The sequence below is a fragment of the Pyrgilauda ruficollis genome, unplaced genomic scaffold (genome assembly GCF_017590135.1).
Source record: "Pyrgilauda ruficollis isolate IOZ18807 unplaced genomic scaffold, ASM1759013v1 scaffold315, whole genome shotgun sequence".
In the NCBI taxonomy this organism is placed as follows: Eukaryota; Metazoa; Chordata; class Aves; order Passeriformes; family Passeridae; genus Pyrgilauda; species Pyrgilauda ruficollis.
This window is the reverse complement of record NW_024524545.1, coordinates 104,132-123,946: the sequence shown is the minus strand read 5'-3', so window position 1 is coordinate 123,946 and position 19,815 is coordinate 104,132. Positions and strand designations below refer to the sequence as shown.

General features: G+C 38.1%; 1 protein-coding gene across 6 annotated transcripts in view; it reads right to left on the bottom strand.

Annotated features, from left to right (window-relative positions):
- The window catches only part of LOC121357152 (AN1-type zinc finger protein 5), a 28,929-nt gene extending 10,733 nt beyond the window's left edge, over positions 1-18,196 (bottom strand). The window contains exons 1-5 of one of the 6 annotated variants that reach the window (XM_041474209.1): positions 17,993-18,196; positions 5,354-5,458; positions 5,103-5,266; positions 4,605-4,716; positions 3,708-3,805 (exon numbers count right to left, since the gene is read on the bottom strand). In XM_041474209.1, the coding sequence (XP_041330143.1) occupies positions 3,708-3,805; positions 4,605-4,716; positions 5,103-5,259 (367 nt within the window). In that variant the 5' untranslated portion in view covers positions 5,260-5,266; positions 5,354-5,458; positions 17,993-18,196. Of the gene's footprint in view, positions 1-3,707; positions 3,806-4,604; positions 4,717-5,102; positions 5,267-5,353; positions 5,459-11,037; positions 11,791-17,992 lie in introns of those variants that run through there. The other 5 variants (XM_041474208.1, XM_041474206.1, XM_041474207.1 and 2 more) reach the window with 5 other exon arrangements.
- Positions 18,197-19,815: the final 1,619 nt, after the last annotated feature.

Genomic DNA, 19,815 nt, shown 5'->3' with positions numbered 1-19,815 from the left:
TTCAAGACTTCAAGGAGATTATTAGCTCCATTTCAGAATTGTTTCAATTGAGGGCATTTACTTGAGCTACAGCAGACATGGGAAATGGGAAGGTAATTTTGAACACAAGACAAAGTTGATATATCTGATGATTTTATTGACAGCCACAAAGGAACTGTCTACAGATAGCACCCACATTTAAATACTATAGCCATGTTTGAAAACAAATCAGAATTAGCTATTAAAACAAGAAGCAAGCAATATGATCTATCATCTTGAACATTCAATAGCTCATAAGATATTCAGCATATTACTCAGAATATTCTCTGTAACACACTGTAAATTTCATAGCTACTGGTTTTATCTGTAACATAAGTGAGGACATCCCTTAACAGGGTCTTACATGTAAGATAGCTGTGGTGTTGAACATGAAAATAACACATCATATTGGCTTGGTATGGAGCCAAAAGAAAAATGAGCTAACCATCATCTCATTAATTTCATTATATGACAACATTCAGGAATGGGAAGAGCAACCTACAACATGAATGGAATAAGACTGTAAGTTAACAGTGTTTGTGGAAGAATTTTAACACTTATTTTAAACAAGACCATATACATTTCAAGTTCCAGTTCACCTTCTTCATAGGCAGCACTATTGCACAGCTGTGGCTTTAGTGATAACTCACCACACTGCTCTGTAAAACAAAGCTATTACTGGGTTCAGAAAAATAAGGTTTTTGATATGCACGCTAGACTAATTAAGTCTGGAAACACTAACAGCCCTGAGAGATTTATTCAGAAAGGTTGTGACCCACAAAAATGCTAGAAATATGCTATGACTTGATACAATATGATTATTTAAACATATTTGTTTTCACAACAGTTGAGTTTTAGTGCTCAATATGCAAGTCAGCTCTCTTGTATGAGTCTTTTATTGCCATTTAAAAATCCGCTTAAACAAAACAGGTTTCTTTGAGGCCTCTACTATGCCTCACCAACTTAGTAATAGTATTGCTCTGATGCAATAATCAACACAAGGAAAGTAAAGTAGTTATATAAGGGGCTTTTGGCATTTAATTCCTGTAAGTTAGCATGGGGAAAAAAAACCCACAAATATGAACAATATCTCTAGAATATTTTGGGTATATTCTGACTATGGTCAAGACTGAACAAAAATTAAATGCTTAGTTAAGAAGTGCAGAAGCAGATCAAAACCCTATAAAATGCATTATATAAAATTAATGCCCAATTATGGAGTTTTGATAGAAAGGTATTTATATTTCATTGACTTCTACACAGTTCATCAGATAAGCAACTGAACACATGCCACAATTCAATTACAAAACTACAACAAGCAACAAAGTTGAACTAAGAAACTGTAAGTTAAAATATAGTATGTTAGACATTTAAATTATAACCAACTAGGCCAGTTATATCTGTTATGCCTTTCTTCCTTCAAATGCTAAGATATGATTCATTGCCTGCAGACCTGATTCGTTCTGAATGAGAATCCAGATTACAACCTCAACCTGAGAAAAACAAAAGAAAATACAAGCCTTTTAAGATTAATTTTATTCAACTTCAGAACCTTCTGGAATCAGATGCTTAAAATCCAAACAGCGTGAGAGTATTCTTTTAGCCCACAGACTTAAAGACAATTGTGCAAACATAACTATTTAGAACTTTGACTTGGAGAATAAGTCTTCATAATGCTTAAGAAAAGAAAAGAAAAACCCAAACCTACTTTTCTTGAAGGCTACATTGTTTGTTCCAGACCTACCATCTAATGGACAGTTATAAAATTCAATTGCCAAGGTGAGACTACAGATAAAACTAAAGTATTTTCATTAGCAACATCATGACAGGCATTAGCTTAGAGAATTACATCTCATAGAAAGTATTAGCTTTGTTTTACAAGGTGACATTAATTATCTATTATTGTTTCAGCTCCTCATCAAGAGAGACCAACACATATTGGATGCATCAGAAAAAGAGAAAGGAAAAAAAAGAAACTAACCCAAACACAATAGGGATTTATAAAAAGTTGAGGCCAGCTTTTTTTGACTGCAAGACACAGGATCAATATACTAGTAAATACAGCAAACACTTGCTGTATCTTAAATGTCTGATAAACCCTTTGTAATCTAAAAACAGCAGACAAAGGCACTATTCTGTGCTGTCTAAAATCTGCTCCCAACTTAACTTTTAGATCAGCTGAAGACTGTTTCAAGAATTTAAGGATATGTACTAAGGAAGACAATTTTGTTATAGAAGTTTGTTTTCCAAACTTTTAAATTCCATAGTCATTTTCCCAATTATCTCTATGCAAGCTTTAACAGAGCTTTGACTGGTTTCAACTCAGAGTTTCAAGCTGCAAGATTATTATCTTGAGTTGCTTTTAGGGATTTTTTCTCTTCCTCCTATTCTAATCAATAGAGTCATGTGTGTGACACTACAATTTAGTTGCCTTGTTATAAAAAAATGAATATTGAGTCAACACAAATAGAAGACTAGCCTTTATAGTTAGCAAAATGACAAATCCCTATTAGCAGTTTTAATAAGACAAAATTCAGATATTACTTGACCACTGCTACCAATTTATGTTTTTCTTTCCTGCCTATCACTTTTTCAGGTACCAATATGTACATAACAAGACAATATGGGTTTATAAATATTGTAACAAAGTATAAATTTCTAAGTTACATACAATAAGTCTCTTCAGATAACACAAGTTACAGGAAGCTAAAACATGTAAAAATCTCAGTCTGTACATAACCAATAAAGAATATAGTAAAAGCAACTGTAATTTATTTCATGTCACAATTTTAACTTAACATGACAACTAAAATAGTAAAAACCTGTGTACAAAACCCAAGCAATTAACTAGTAGCTGTAACAGCAGTCCTAAACAAAGATGCAAGGATGCATGTATACAGTGCTGAGTGGTACATTGTGGAATTTTCAACACAAAAGAAGTAATTTTATCTTCAATTGTAGCAAACACATTTTCCTATTAAAAATCAGCTTTCAATGTTTTAAGACTTTCAGAACTATTAAAATTAACAAGTATCAATATCTATAGATATCAAACGGGTACATTAAGATATCCATTTGAATAAACTGCCATATAATAAACATGAATTCACTCGCTTTTTAAAATTGAACATTCTTACTAAGCAATTAATGCAGTAAGTACTCCATATCCACACAACAGCATTTCAGTTATATCTACTGATTACTCACTTAGTCCAAGACCCTTTAGCAGTCTTTGTTAGTATTTTAAATCAAGTATTCCCTTCTGCCCTATTCTCATCCTTCTGTAGAATAGAATTAAGAACCCTGTTCTTCAAACACAACAAACCATTTTGATTGCCACAAGTCAGCAGAAACTGTACTGCTAGGCTTTATAAAGAAATCAACACTGACTTCAAAATTTAACATCTTGCACCCAGATACAATTTAAGTGTCTTATTTTTAAAAATGAAGGTTTGATAGCCAAAATGCTTCTTAAGTGTCAAAAGTTATGTACTAAAATTGAACACGTCTGAAAACTATGTTCTGGCACTAGTAAGTCTTCTTGATTCTGAGAGTGTTAATACTCAAGAAGCATTCATAATTAACAGTTCCTCAAGACAATCACCACAGAGATGCCTACTTAAGAGAAAGTAAATACATTGTCAGCTTCTGTTAAGCCAGTTGTATCCAGTGTTACTCTGCAAACATACCTGGCTCGATGTCTGTTTTTGGTGATACTTTCTCCTCTCTTGAAATGCTCATTTCTGTCATTTGCTGTGTTACAGGCAAAGCGGCAACAGGCACGTTTCTGTTTACATACAGTGAAATGGGCGATTACATTAGTTTAGAGTACATAAGAGCTTAAACTGTCAAAATCCATCAGACTACCTGATCAGTTATTATTGATACACATTCTTGACCTGTACTTCTATGTCTCTTCCCTAGAAGAAACTAGGCAAATTGTAGCAAATATTTCCCCAGATAAACCAGAAATGTCCTTGTAAATGTAGTAGTCCAATACCAAACACTAATTAGTCCTAATTTATAAAGATTCATAAAGCACTGTGAAGTGCTATGTCACTTTTTCCTCTGCAGAAACTGTCTGTAATAAGGCAATGTTACTTTAACTTGCTATATACTCACAGTTCATTCAAACCTCAAAATAATACCTTCATCTGGTAAAGGGTCTAGAAAGCAAGTCTTATGAGTAGCAGCTGAGGGGGCTGGGGGTGTTTGGCCTGGAGAAAAGGAGGCTCAGGGGAGACCTTATTGCTCTCTACAACTACCTGAAAGGAGGCTGTAGCGAGGTGGGAGTTGATCTCTTCTCTCAAGTAACAAGGGATAGGACAAGAGGAAATGGCCTCAAGTTGTGCCAGGGGAGGTTTAGATTGGATATTAGAAAAAAATTCTTCACTGAAAGGGTGGTCAAACATTGGGAGAGGCTGCTCAGGAAAGTGGTTGAGTCCCCATCCCTGGAGGTATTTAAAAGCTGTGTGGATGTGGCACTTAAGGACATGGTTTAGTGATGGACTGATCAGTGTTAGGTTAATGGTTGGACTTGATTATCTTAAGGGTCTTTTCCAACCTAAATGATTCTATAATCTTACCTTGATTTTCCAGATGTGCTACTAGCAGTACCTTCACAGTTGCTTAAGCTAGCATCTGCTCTCTGTACAGATGAAGAGTCTGAGGTAGGACTGTTTGAACCACTAGCTGTCCCTACATAACAGAAATTTGAGAAGTTAATTATAAGCAAAGCATAGAATACAAGTTAGTCAAGCACATTTTAATGCAGTTATGAACCATTTCAAAACCTTCCTCATCCTACTGCATCTTCTTAATATAGACTATATTGTTAATGACCAAAATACAAGGATTGTATAAAAACACAACTATAGCAGAGAGTAAGTAAAAATCCAACTTAAGGTTCAACACCAAGTGGGCCAGAACACATTACATAAAAAAGCATTTTTATTGTGATTTAAAGTATTATCTCCTTTGATATTCATAGTTTTAATATGCAGCTATCAGAAGATCCCCTGAATACATCTCATCACCTATACATTATGTTTTCAAGTCACACTGAAAAAAAACATGTCTCAAACCTTTACCCATTGGGCTGATTCTACCACTATTCTGCTGTCGCTGAAGATGTTCTTTGTAGCAAACTGAACACATCCCATTTGTCCTAGGATTTCCATAAAATCCACATCCTGTACTACACAGCATAGGCCCTGGGGTCTGGTTTGTCTCCTGAGCCATTTCAATTCTGTAAATAAAACCAAGAACTGCATTAAGAACTGGCATTTCACCAAAATTGATTACAGGGTTATAGAATTAAAGTAGGTCTGCTTACCTTGGCCACAAAAAGTGATATCAGCATTTTTAAAGATGGCTATATGGATGTTAATATATAATTCAATACTTCAATTGTATTGATAAGTAACATTGTCAGGAACATCTAAGAGAGGTAAAAAACATTATCATAGTTTAGTGGGTTGACCTTGGCTGGATGCCAGGTGTGCACCAAGCTGCCCTGTCACTCCCCCTCCTTAACTGGACAGGTGGAGAAAAGGACAATGAAAGGCTCATGAGCTGATATAAGAAGAGGGGAGATCATTCACCAATTACCATCACAAACAAAACAGATTCAACTTGGGAAAAATTAATTTATTACCAATTAAATCTGAGTGGGATAATGAGAAAACAAAATCAAATGTTAAAACACCTTCCCTACACCCTTCCCTTCTTCCTGGGCTAAACTTTACTCACAGTTTTTCTATTCCCCCACCCCTCCATCCCCCAGCACCACAAGGAATGGGGGTAGCAGTCCGTTCATTACATGTCTCTCCTGTTCCCTCCTTCTCACATTCTTCCCCTGCTCCAATGTGGGGTCCCTCCCACAGGGAACAGTCTTCCATGAATGTCTCTGATGTGGGTCCTTCCCATATGCTGCAGTTCTTCACAAACTGCTTCAGTGTGGGTCCCTTCCACTTTTTCTTTCCATGAGGTGCAGTCCTTCAGGAACAGACTGCTCCAGCGTGGGTCCTTCATGGGGTCACAAGTCCTACCAGCAAACCTGCTCCAGCATGGGCTTCCCTCAGGGTCACAGCCCCCTCTCCATCACCTGGAGCACCTCCTCCACTGATATTGGAGCCTGCAGAGTTGTTTCTCTCACACATTCTCACTCCTCTCTTCCAGCTGCTGTTGTGCAGCAGTTTTCCCCCCTTCTTAAATATGTTATCACAGAGGTGCTATCACCATTGCTGATTGGCCAGCAGCAGGTCCATCTTAAAGCCAGCTGGCATTGACTCTGACATAGCAGAAGCTTCTGGCAGCTTCTCACAGAAGCCACTCCATGGCCCTCCGCTACCAAAACCCTGCCACACAAACCCAATACACACAGTAATACTGAGAAGCAATATAGTTATCAGAAACCAAACTATGTGTGCAGGTTATGACCAAATTTAATTAACTGGCCAACAAAAAATCTATTAACCTCTGAGCACTTACAGGGTAGAAAAAAAACCCAAACAAACCACAGCTAGATGGGTAAAACAAGCAAGACCAAGTTTAGGTCTACTAAATAGTTTTGGTAATTAGCACAGTTTATCTTTGCAGACTCCAGAAGAACTGCTCCACTTTTTCAGTAATGGTGATCTTGTATCATTCTGATGCTAATAACATTGTTAGCAGTTTGTACTTTCACAATACATTTGTTAAACAGAACAAAAATCACTGAAGGTTGGGCAACAGTAATTTTAAAACTGCATTTTATATCTTTAGGAGACGTTTCTATAACAAGACCTTTACCTTTCCTTAAATTGCATACAAAGCCCGATACTGAATATTAACTAGCAACAACATACATACAGTAGGCCCTCAAAACAGATGATCCAAAAGCATTACTTAAATATGCTTAAACCAAATTTTGCTCTTCCAAGAAAAATAAAACTATTTTAGACTGTTGCATACATTCATTTGCACACTATATGCATTTCCAAAGAGCCAGTTAAATCTTTTGTCTTTAAAATATAGGCAGACTTCTGCATCTTTCAAAGGTAGATAATTCTAACCCTCATCTCTGCCATCAACTGCAAAAGTTAGGAATAAAAATACTTCACCTTCACTGGCAGTTGACCTCTGCAAAACAAGGCTAGTAGAAAAACTGATATAGCAACCAAATCCTAGTTTTATTGCCACTGGGAACTAAGACTATAATAACTAATCAATCTACTACAAATTGAGGACACACTTGTCCTCCAAAAATTTAGATTTAGTGAAAGTACTACCTATAGCACTTAGACATTTTAGTGAAAACTCCAGATTACAGCCTTCCTCTAAGGGCAGCCACAAAACAGAATATTTGTCTGCTGATGCTCATGAAAACTCAAGCATACCAAACATTAATTAACTCCAGTGTATAAAGAAATACTTTTCATAACTTAAAAAAGCCATACTACAATCTATAACCATATATCTCAACAGTATGACAACTGCAATTGACAGCAGTATTTGTCTAGTTAATGTAAACTTCTGGGATCAAAGTAATTCAACAACAGGAGAAAAGAGTAAAATCAACCTGCTTGCCTGCTGGTGGTCACAGGATTTCAACAATTTATACCTTTGTTTCAGTACTACAAAGCAAACTTATACTTATTCTGATATACCACTTAAGAGTTTGCAGTTTTACAGCCATACACCAAATCAGTGGACACAACAGAAAATCTAAGACCTTAAAAAATATTCACATCTTTATTGTAGCTCTATGTTATTATAACACAAATAAAGACTGTACTTCTGGCCTTATTACATGCAGGTACACTCAAAGCACTATCAAAAGTGCTAACACACGCTATCATCATCAATCTCATTTGACTTGCTCCACTCTCAAATTAGAATCTTTCAGCACTTACTAATTTTAGCTTTAGGTATTAATGATGATATTAACATATTACAAATGAGTCTTTATAGCTCTTTTTCAGCACAGTCCTTCACTACCTGAAATACATGCTGCTTATTAAAAAAAAGATTAAGTTGTTATCCAATGCTTAAGAAATTTTGCTTTTTCACTCTTTAAGGTCTAGATATCACCTGTCTAGGTTATAGTACACTTTCCAGAGTTTAATAATCAGAATGCTAAAATATGCCATTTAATATTTTGAACCAACAGCAAAAGTAGTTTTCTGAAAAGACAGATTACAGACTTCTGCAATTCTTCCTTATTAACTTTTATAAGATCAGTAAGTACCTAAGGCCTTACAAATGCAGTTCTGTTACCCTGAAAAACAAGTGAATACCATTATGTATCTGCTTCCCTGAACTTTTCTCAGAAACTTGATGTGAGAGACTGAAATGTTATGGTTAATAGCTTAAACATTGTTATGAAAAACTTTTTTGCCCATTATGACAAAACTGTATAAAGAAGCTGTGACCACCAAAGCCTACCCCTCCCTGAATATGCCTCCTGACTGGAACCTTGGACTGTGAGTTAAACTGCCTAATGGAACCTGAGATAAGATAAAGGTAACACTACTGTCCAATTATCTCAGGTCTAGGGAGACGTAAACAAGGCTGAGGGAGAAGAATGTATCCACAAGAAAGCTAAACCCAACAGCTGTCCTGAAAATCAGCTCTGGCTGGGTTGGGGGGGGAAGAAGGCCATAGCCCACAGGCTCATCTGCTGAGGCCAGGTTTGCACACACTCCCCTCAACCAAGGGGAAAGGAGGAGAGTTTTTGGATGTGTGGCATAACCTCTGGTTAGAGGGAGTGAACATCCATCCTCTTTTACACGAACTGGCTCAGTTGTAAACCCCGAGACATTCATGTGAGAAGCAGCTGAGAAGGTGTCATAAACCATCAAAGACCCCTGAAGTGCCCCCCAGACTGGTTCCTGAGGCCTTACACCAGATGACTGCACATGATGCAAAGCGATGCAACATATCCAGAGTCTGTTGCAAGAGACAGTGTCAAACTTGCCCTCCCCAGGGGAGGCACCTAGGTATTCTCACCTGGCCCAAACATATATTAATCCATTGAACTCTATGTTTTGCTGGACCCTCACCACTGAGAAGACAAGAAGAGGATCAACAGGACACCATCGGGATCCAGAGTGAAGTTTTCTACTTAATCTGTCACTCTCCCCCCACACATTTTTTATATTTCTTTCTAGCTCTCTCTCTCATATTTACTATTAAATAAAATCCATACTATTGACTTCAGCCTATGCTCTCGTTTGCATCTTAATTTGGACAGAGGCACCTCTCTAAAAATTCTTAATAATTGGATCATAACACTTGGATCACATGGTTGAGCACATTAGCTTCTGCCTGTCACAAGGCTGCAGTGTGACAGACTAATCTAAAGGCTCAGACACAAAACCTTGTCAACAGGGGCCTCTGAAATCAGCTTCTATTTATATCTCTGAAAGCTGCCAACTCCTACAACCCCACAGAACTGAAGCAGCCAAGCATACACCCACTGTAAGAGGAAAACATGAAATTCAATTAACATGACTACAGCTTCTTTTCTAGAGGAAAAGGGAGTGCAGATACTTCAATCAAGAAAATGCAGCATCATGAGGCAGTCACCTCAGACATTTTCATCCCTATTTCACAGCAAGAACAAAAAACTGGCTATGATCAGAGATCTAACATATTACACTCTCACGACCTTACATTCCCCAATCTTTTGGTTGACTGGTTGCAACCAAACCTTTACAAAAAATATAATGATCGCTCTTACCTCCAAAAAGAGTCTTAACACTTAAGAGATGTCCCTGTTTAACCCTGACCTCCCAATACAAAGGAGCTTTTTAATTCAGTGTGTTAACTCAAACAGTAATTTACACCACTGACATTCAGAGTTACTGGCAAATTTACCCAGACAACCTAAAAGGGGAACATACATACTTTGTTATTATTAAAGTTAACAGAGTCTCATAACTAAGACATCTTTTAATTCCAAATTACAACTAAACTGAGGCATAAGTCAACTCTAATAACAGCAGATATTTAGATTATTTGAGTGGCAAATATAATTAAGCTTTTGTGCACACCAAGTGCACTTCCAAGAAACTACAACTTATGAACTATGTGAAATACATAATAAAAGCATTTCAAGTTACCCTAATACTTCACAGCAACCTGTTCCAGTGTCACACCACCCTTATAGCAAAGAATTTCTTCCTAATATCTAATCCTACCCTCTTTTAGTTACAAACCATTCCCCATTTTCTTATCACTACACACCCTTGTAAAAAATCCCTCTCCTACTTTATTGTAGGCCCCTTTTAGGTACTAGATTAATTTAATTACTTAATATAATAAAGGGAATACAAATACTAACTCATGTTACATCATTAATAAAACCTAATGTGGTTGGTTAAATAAATACTTATTTACCTGAATATCCTCAGCTAGAAAATGGACCATAAAAAAACCAAACTCAAAACACCCCAGCAAGGATATTTCAGGTATACACCTAACAGTAATCTAGGTGAAGCAAAAAGACGAAGTATATGCGAAGAACGGGAATCAAACCCAGGTATTTCCCAATGACAATTAAATGCAGCTCGATAATCCAGACAAAAAGGGTGGCACCGCCAAGTGCTCAAAGCGTGGTATGTTTTAGTCGCCACCGCCTCCACACACCCGCCTCACCCCACCCCCTCCCAACACCAAAACACAAAAGACGTGGAGGCTACCGGTCTAAGGAGAAAAAACAAACAAACCCAGCTCCTCTCCCAGCGAGGACTGAGGAAGCTTCATTGTCTCACTCCCTGTCTGCCCCAACTAAAGAGGGAGTAGTAGTGTGTGTGCCATCCTAGCCCCCGGCCTCCCGCCGCATCAGAGTGAAAGAGTCCGCCAGGGAAAACGATAGACGCCCTGCCAGCCCTCGCCTCGCGGATGGCAGCAAAAGCGCCCCGAGGAGGCCCAAGCACCCCCCGCGGTGGTCCTCTGCGCACAACACCACCGCGCTAACAGCTCTCAAAAATCAAGTCCGCATCCTCCCGCAGCCACCCTTCAGCGCCCGCGTACCTGCTCCTGGAAGGGGGCGGAGCAGAAACTCCACAGACGATGTCGGAGGCGCTGCAGATGGCTTCAGACTGTTTCTGGGAGAGCTAAGGGTAAGAAGCTGGTGGTGCCACCACCACTTTCCTTCTACGGCAGCAGCACGGAATGAGACACGCAGCGCACAGAAGAGAGACGAAAAGAAGACGCAAAAAAGAGAAAGAATTGAGGAAGAAGGGTGGATAAAGGAGGGATCTGAACCAGCTGGTCCGCTCGCGTCAGCTCCGCCTCCTCCTGGCTGTTGCTGAGGCCTACACGCCAGCGCGGTCCTACACGAGGGGAAAGAGCACGAAACACACGTGAAGCGGCTCACAGTACCGTCGCCTTTGCCTGCGGAGTCATCAACCTCCCCCTCCCTGAGACTAGGGACTATACAGGAATGGACAGAGACTCCACGCGTTATCAGAGAATGTCGTCCGTTCTCCAGGGAAATGGGGAAACACAGAAGGAGCGGTGTCCAGAGCAGTGACAACTGACTCGCGCGGCCTCACCCTGTCCACAGAAAGAGGATGGAGCTGCGCGCAAAGAGGAAACAAAGCCTCTCCCCATCCACTTGCCCTAATAAAAGACGCCTCTGCTCCTAGTTAACATTTCCATTTAAACTTGCATGTGCAGTGGTGTCACAAGTGAATTATTAAAAGAAGTCATCGTTGTGGGGTTAACTAAAGGGGTTCTATTAATAATTAAACGATTATTAAATTATAGTTATTGATGACTGAATGAAAAGTAAATGACAAATGATTAAGCAATAATTGAATGGCAATTTGAGAGTGATTTGAAAAATATTTAAATGATTTAACAATTTAGACAGTGATTTTGATAGCAGGCACTACTTACTACACTTTTAATAAGTAAGCTCTAGCTAGATATATAAATGTTGCTAGCATACAATATACTTTTAGGCCTAATGCAAAATGTTGCTTACCTCGTTATAGGTATCAGATGCTGGATAAGGGGTCTCACCTGCAAGGAGTAATCTTAAGAGGCATCCCTCTGCTCAAGGAGAAGATTGCTGTGTAGCCTGCTGCCATACAAGAGAGCTCAATGGATTTAAGGGGGCTACAGATATTTATAACATAAAGTGATTGACTTGTAGTCAAACCCCTCTTTGGTGTATGTGCAGGAGTACAGTTGTAGCAGTTTTAGTTTTGTCTAGTTCCAGCTCAGGTTAGTGTTGTTAGTTCCTGACAGACTCCTTAGTTCCTGAGAAGATATGGCCTAGCACAATTTTCAAGGTCTGCACATCAAGGATGATGATGCCTGAACCAAAGTACTGTTCACTCGTTCATAGCAGGTGTAGGCATCACAAGCAGCCATTAGGTTTTTTTAACCTTGAACTCCTGTCTTATCTATCTTTTGGATTTATTGGCTACTTATATTTTTTTACCTAAACAACTATTAGGCACTAGTTTCATCTTTTAATTGTCCCATGATCAGTTTCCACACAAATCACAATCACAAGTACACACACTACCTGTATGTACCTGACACGAAACACAACTTTGTATCTCACAGTTGGCTACTTTTATTTTTAATAGGTTATCTGATCATTAATTGTCTGCAGTGATAACTCAGTTTTAAAAGAAATGGAATAATTCTGTGCTTGATGGTGGATTTTTGGGTGAGATTATAATATAAAGAATTTCTGTTTCTTGTGAGTTTTACTGATTTAAAATTCTAAAATTTTGAATGTTTATAAACAGTGTTTAAGGAATCTCTATAGTATACAAAGATATAATATTAAAACATATTTTCCAGTCAGTTGAGACAGGAAGGGATTTGTTGTATATGGGATAAAATCTCTTTGTGGTCTGCCTGAAGGTTTGTTGTTTTTCTCACAGACTTTATTGGTTATGATTACCTATAAACGCAGAGTGAACTTGAAATCCAAACCTTGACCTGCATTCAGATTTATTAATTTTTGGGTCACTGAACCTCACAATTAAGTATTTATATTTTTTTGCATGTCCAAATTTTAGATCAGACTTTGTGTCTATTGGATGTTGATAAAATTACATGTTCAGAGGATGTAACATCGACCTAGGCAGGTAAGAGTGATAGAAAGGTTACATCACTGTGGAGAGAAGGAGTTAGAAGGGTTTGCAAGGCTTGAGAGCATGGAAAGAGGAAAAAACAAATCAAAGGAAAGAGTAAAGCTTGTTATTTCAGACTTCTTCCTCAGTGTTGGAGAAGCACAGGGTAGCTTATAGTTTCAAACCATTGTCAGTAGGTATAGGAAAGTGATTAATTTCTCATAATAAATTACAGGTCATTAAAATATTTGTAAGGTAGTATTTCTAGGAAATGGAAGTCAAACATACCATGCTTACATAATTACATGTTCTGGTTTAGGGTAATTTTGGGAGAAAAACTTTTAAAGGGGTTTCTTTTATAAAAATAAATTTAAGTGTTTTTTTCTTTAACTGGTTTGGGAAAAAGATTTCTTTGGAGAAAAGTGGAAAAAACTGTTTATTTAACAGGTAAAGTATTCATCAGTACAAAAAAAAAATAATATTAAACAATAAAACTTCTTGCTGCTCCAAAGGAAATTATAAACTCAGAAAAGTCTCCTTCATGGGTTGTAGCTCAGTTTACTTAGTCTCTTATTAGTTCCTTCGGTGCTGGAAATGCTGTGGCCCAGGCCCAGCCTGCTGGGTTACAGGTGTGAACTCTTGGTGTTTTTCTGGGTGTTTAGTCTAGAGTAGGTTTAAATAGGTTTAAAGAAAAATTACAGTCCAGGGAACTTCTCTGCTTCAGCTAGTTAAAAACTAAGTAAAAGCAAAGGAGAGTTTTGTCCCGCTGTCTGTTTGCAGACAGCACAGTCTAGGAGCAGGATGCGGGGGAGTAAGTGTAGTTTCTGCTAACAAATTCTGTGCTTCTTCTCTCTTCCCTTTGTTTTCGAAATAAGTTTTAAAGGTGTAAAACTTATTATCCAGCATAAACAGAATAGATGATTGGGGATTCAAGCATCATATAGTTAATTCAGGATATTTTACTTTTTATCTTTATACTGTTAGTTTGCTACTAAAACTAATATATATTTTAACTCTATAAATACATACATTATACATACAATATATAGCTATACACAGATAACGGTAGTAATATTCAGTAAACAGTGATATTTATACATAGTTTTCACTTAATAATCAGATTTCCCTGAGGTACATATTGTGTTGTTTTCTCTTCTTGTGTTATTTACTATGTATAACCTGGTCCCTGAGTAAAGACAACCCTATGAATAGGTTTGTGTGGTAGCAGGCCCCCAGCTGGGTAACAATTAGCATTGACACCATGATCCAGAAGGCATGAAAGACACTTCATTATTAGAAATCTACAGTTCTTATAGAAACAATGGTAGACCTAAGACCTGATTGGTCTCAAAGTGAAACCCTCTCACACCCTGTTGGTGGCTATCAGTAACACACTCTAGAGAACCATATCTATAAGCAATGGTTACAGAAAGAGAGATAATAATTGTTTGAATTCTTTTCCTCTAAGTTTCCCACAGCTTCTACACAGCTTCCCAGGATTTTTCTGGGAAAGTCTGTGCTCGCTCTCTTTGGCCAGAGAGCTGCTGCCACAGGTTTGTCTGTAGTCGAGGTAGAATTTATTTAAATTGTTTTTTCTAATAAACCTTTGATATGTACTACTGGGGTTTTGTTTTTGTTTACTGTATGCAGGGGTTCAGATTGGGTAGGGTTTCACTTGGTTGGTAGAGCTTTGGGTGTTAATTAACTAGGTGGTTTTTGTTAGATTCTGCTCTTAATTTTTGAAAGATCTCTCACTCAATGTTTTTAAAGTGGTTTTTAATAGTCTATTTTTTTTTTTTTTTACTTTGTTTGTAGCTGGTGTATGGTAGGGGATATGGTACACCCATTCAATGCCATGTTCTTTAGCCTAGGTGTTGATAAGATTGTTTTTGAAATTAGTTCCATTGTTTCATTCAATTTTTTCAGGGGTACCATGCCTCCAAAGGATTTGTTTTTAAGGCCTAGGATGGTGTTATGGGTTGTAGTCTGAGGTATAGGGTAGGTCTCTAATTATCTAGTGGTGGTCTTTATTATTGTGAGTACATAGTATTTACTTTGGTGTATGTACTTTTGGTAGTGTGATGTAATTAATCTGTCAGCTTTTTCTATACTAATATTTGGACTACTGCCTACCATGTTGGAGGGGTTTTAGCCACTTGGTTTGTTTGATCATAGTACATGTTTCACAGTCTTTAATAACTTGAGAAATACTGTTCATGGTTAGATCTACTCCTCGGTTTTGTGTCTACTTATAGGTGGTATCTTTGTCCTGATGACTTGAGACATCATGAGTCTATCTAGTTAGGAACAACTTGTTTTTGTGTTGTTAATCTATTTTTGATGCTTTTATTTTTGTAGCTTGATTTACTTGCTGATTGTTTTGGTGTTTCTTATTGGTTCTATTCTTGGGGATATGGGTATTTATGTGGTGAATTTTCTCAGGTAGTTTCTCTATCCCAGTAGTGATGTTTTTTCACTCATCAGCAGCTTAAATTGGTTTTCTTTTACGCTGTCTTTTTTTATGTTTTTAGTTAACTTTACAGAGTATTGGTTATTATCTACGAATCAGTGTAGAGGTAGAGTTTTGGCCACTTCTCTCTTTCAGTAATGTTTAGGGTTAGTTGAATGGTTTTGAGTTTAGTAAACTGACTTGATCTACCTTCTCTTTCGGTACTTTGTGTAACTTGTTGTGTGGGGTTTCATATGGTTGTTTTCTACTTCTGGTTTATCTTTACAATGTGGTAAGAATTATTAGGAAAAAGAGTGTAGTGTGTTTCTCCTGCTGGTAGTTGGTTATATGGTGGAGTTTTTTCGGTGCATGTTACTTGTTTTTGTTCTTTGTTAGTGAGACTAAAATTTTTATTTTCTGGTCAGTTTGTAATTATTTTTAAAATTTTAGGGTGATTCAGTTTTCTAATACAGGTGCACTGTGTGATGAGGGCAGTCTATTTGTTCTATGTTGTACTGGTGGTATGGTGGATAGAGGGAATCTTTGTTTTGAACATTCACCCCAGCACTGGTAGTTGGGGTGCCAGGAGGAGTTGTGTTTCAGTGCTGATTACCTCTGAGGTAGCTTGGACTCCTTTATAGGCTGCTAAAAATATTTTTTTTTTGTTGGAGTGTAGTTGGTTTTAGACCTTCTGTAGTTTTGACTTCAAAATCTTATGGGTCAGTCTTGAGTTTTACTAGGCACCTTCTGCCAATGGTTCTAGAACAGACTATATCTCCCGGCTGCAGAGTAGAGCATGTTCTTCACATCTGGTCCTGTCCTGATTGGGTCAAGGGTTACTGCATGAGTGATTTCTGTTTAATCTGGGTAAAGGTTTGTTGTTGTTTAAGGCCCCAATGGAAAGTGGTTTTTTTGTGGGTGATCAGGTAAAGAGGGTTCACAATCTGGTTGTACTTGGGAATGTGTATTCTTTAAAAGCCTATGGTGCCTAGGAAAGCTTGTGGGGTTTTTTTGTTGGTTGGTAGAGATATTGTTGTGATCTTGTTGAGGACATTGGTGGGAATCTGATGCTGTTTATTTTGCTACTACACTTTCAGGAACTGGATGTTTTGAGTAGGTATCTTAATTTTGTTTTTCTTGATGGTGAAACCAGTTTTCAGGAGAATCTGGATGATTTTCTTTCCTTTCTCAAATATTTCTGCTGTCGTTTTCCCCCACACAATGATCTTATCAATGCACTGTAGATGTTCTGGACCCTCACCCTTTTCTAGTGTAGCCTGGATTAGTTCATGGTAGATGGTGGTGTTGTGTTTTTACCCCTGGGGTAGTTGGTTCTAGGTGTACTGCATGCCCCTCCAGGTGAAGGTAAACTGAGGCTTGTATTATGTTGTTAGAGGAATGGAGAAAAACATGTTAGTAATGTTAATAGTGGTATACCACTTAGCTGTTTTGGACTCCGGCTTGTACTGCAGCTTTAACATATTTGGTATAGTAGTGTTTAATGGTGGAGTTACTTCATTTAAGGCACGATAGTCTATGGTCGATTTCTATTCTCCTTCAGATTTGTGCACAGGCTAAATGGGGCTATTAAAGAGTGAGTGGGTTTTGTTGACTACCCTTTGGTTTTTTAGTTCACAGATTATTTTGTGGATGGGGATTACAGTATCTTAAGTTGTTTTGTACTGCTGAGGTGGTAAATGGTACTTGTTGTTCTTCTACCCTCAGGAGTCTTACTGTAGATGGGTTTTTTGATAGTCTAGGTAAGGTGTTTCATTGTTTGATGTTCTCTGTCTCTACAGCTGTTATCCTAAATGCCCACCTGAGTCTTTTTCGGTTTTTGAAATATCCACTTTGGAGGAAATTTATGCTTAAAATGCATGGGGCCTCTGGGCCAGTTACAATAGGGTAGTTTTTAAAATTATTTCTAGTCAGGCTCACTTCAGTTTTTACTAAAGTCAAATCCTCTGATTCCTCAGTTATGCTGGTAATAGAAACAGATTCTTCCCCTACATGTTTTAATGGGATTAATGTGTACTGCGTGCCAGTGTTAACTAAGGTCTTATATTTTTGTGGTTTTGATGTGCCAGGCCAATGAATTCACACAGTCCAAAAACCATGATTTCCCCTAGCCTTTCCCTGGTTAGAGGCAGGGTTTCTCTAAGACTGGTTATAATTTTTTCCCTGGGCATATGTCTGGGAGGTCAGCAGTCCTATCTCTCTCTCCCCCCCACCCATCAACTTCACCCAGGTACCCGGGGGCTGCAGCTCCCACCTCCCCAATCCCACCCTGCACGCCCCCAGGGCGGGAAAAACGCCGGAATTCCAGCGTAATCCGGGGGAAATGCCAGCCTTCTTCACCCAATCCCACGGAATTCCCACCTGATTTCCAATTCCCAGCCCCCCCCCCCCCCCCCCCCCCAAGGGCCCCCTCAATACATACCATTTATCCGCATGCCAGCAGGTCTTTGTCTGTCTCCGCAGGAGGCAAGCTGAGAGGAGCAGAGCTCCTCCGGGAAAATCCCGGAGAGCGCCTCAGGAGGTCCGTCTTCCCCTCCGCCCTTGCGAGGACAGAGACGGTCCCCTGGCTGGCTCGCCAAAATGATTTGCAGAAGCGAACAAACTCCACAACTTTTGTGAAAGTTGTAAAGCCGGTATGTTTATTACAGCACTGGACACATGTGGGAATCGTTCCCCTAAAATGACATGCGTACCTCCGGGAACTCCAGATCCTTTTTTAATCTCCCTCTCAAATACAGATGCATGCAATTTCAAAATAGGTTAATACATATTCATTCTACTGATTTCGTGTGACATTTGCCACTAATTCTCCTTTATCAGAAAGAACTCCTGGGTCATGTTGCCCTGCTCTCTCTGCCTGCCCCCCTCCCCCCTTATCTCTGTCCTGAACAGGCAGTTACACTAAACAACTATGTTTGCAAGCTACAGTCTTAACTCAAAGACGTACATTTCACCTAAATCAAAATGGATTTCTACTCTGGAAAATTTCCACTCTGTCTAACTAGAATTTTTAGCACAAAAGAAGCTATATATACTGATTCAAGGTATGCCTTTAGAGTAATACATACTTTTAGAAAAATTTTTAAAGGGAGATTAGTTAATTCAAGAGGAAAATTAGTACATGAGAAACTTAATTAGAGGTTTTAGAGCTTTTTTTCAGTTAAAAAAAAAAAAAGAACTTTTAAATGTAACAATTGTTGTGTATGGGAATCATACCCAACATGACTCCTGTAGACTTAAGTGGGAGCTGGAACCACTCTTGGAAGGCTACTTTATAATTTTTAATTGTATTTGGGTGTAGGACTGCAGTGTTCTTGGGTGTATTGCATGGGCTCCATTATCTACAGCTTTGTATAATAACTAGAAAGGACAGTATAGTTCACTGATGCTTGTCTGGTAAAATAATTTCTGTGTTATAATGGAAGGGGGTTTTGTGATGTATGAAACTTGTGGTGGTTTTTTATATAATCTAGTATAGTGTAGACTAGTGTTGTAATGCCTCTTCATGTATATGTACACAAGATGCTACTTATGATTTTTATTGCAGTGTTCAATCTTAGTTTTTTAGTTTACTATTAAAAAAATCAAGCTTTTGCTTTAAATTTGTTCTTTCAATTTAGTTATCAGATATGCAAGCATGTACAGATAATTCATGCTTAGGTATTGCACATAATCACTCTATCCAGCATCTATGCTCTGCTGTGTTATGTAAATAATAAAAATCATGTACAGAAGGAAATACTTTTTGTGGTAGTTCATTGGTTTTAGTTATTGCCGTAACTTAAAAGTGGCCCTGTGGCGGTTGGGATACAAAACTAATACTATAGATTTTTTTTTTTTTTTCTTAAACCATTCTAACCTCCTTATTTCTTATTTTGACATACTGACTTCTTTAAGATTACTTGTTGAGGTCAGAAAAGCATGAACAGCTGGAATACAGGTAACTACTTGATGACCAGATAAAGATGTCAGCAAACAACAACGTGCTTAAAAGGGAATGAAGGACTTATTAGTAGTAGTTTAAAAGTTTCTGTTCTGTTGTGGGTTTTGGGTTGTTTTTTTCTCCTTTTGGCTACAGAAGTTATTTCTGGTGGATCTGTTCTAATACAGCCAGTGTACTGACTACATTGTTTTGTTAAAATCTTCATCAGAAGGCCTGGGCAGAGCTGTCAGGGTCTGTATCCAAATATGAATGTCATATATGCCAAACGTACCTTTCCCAAGGAAAAACAAAGGTACAGAGCA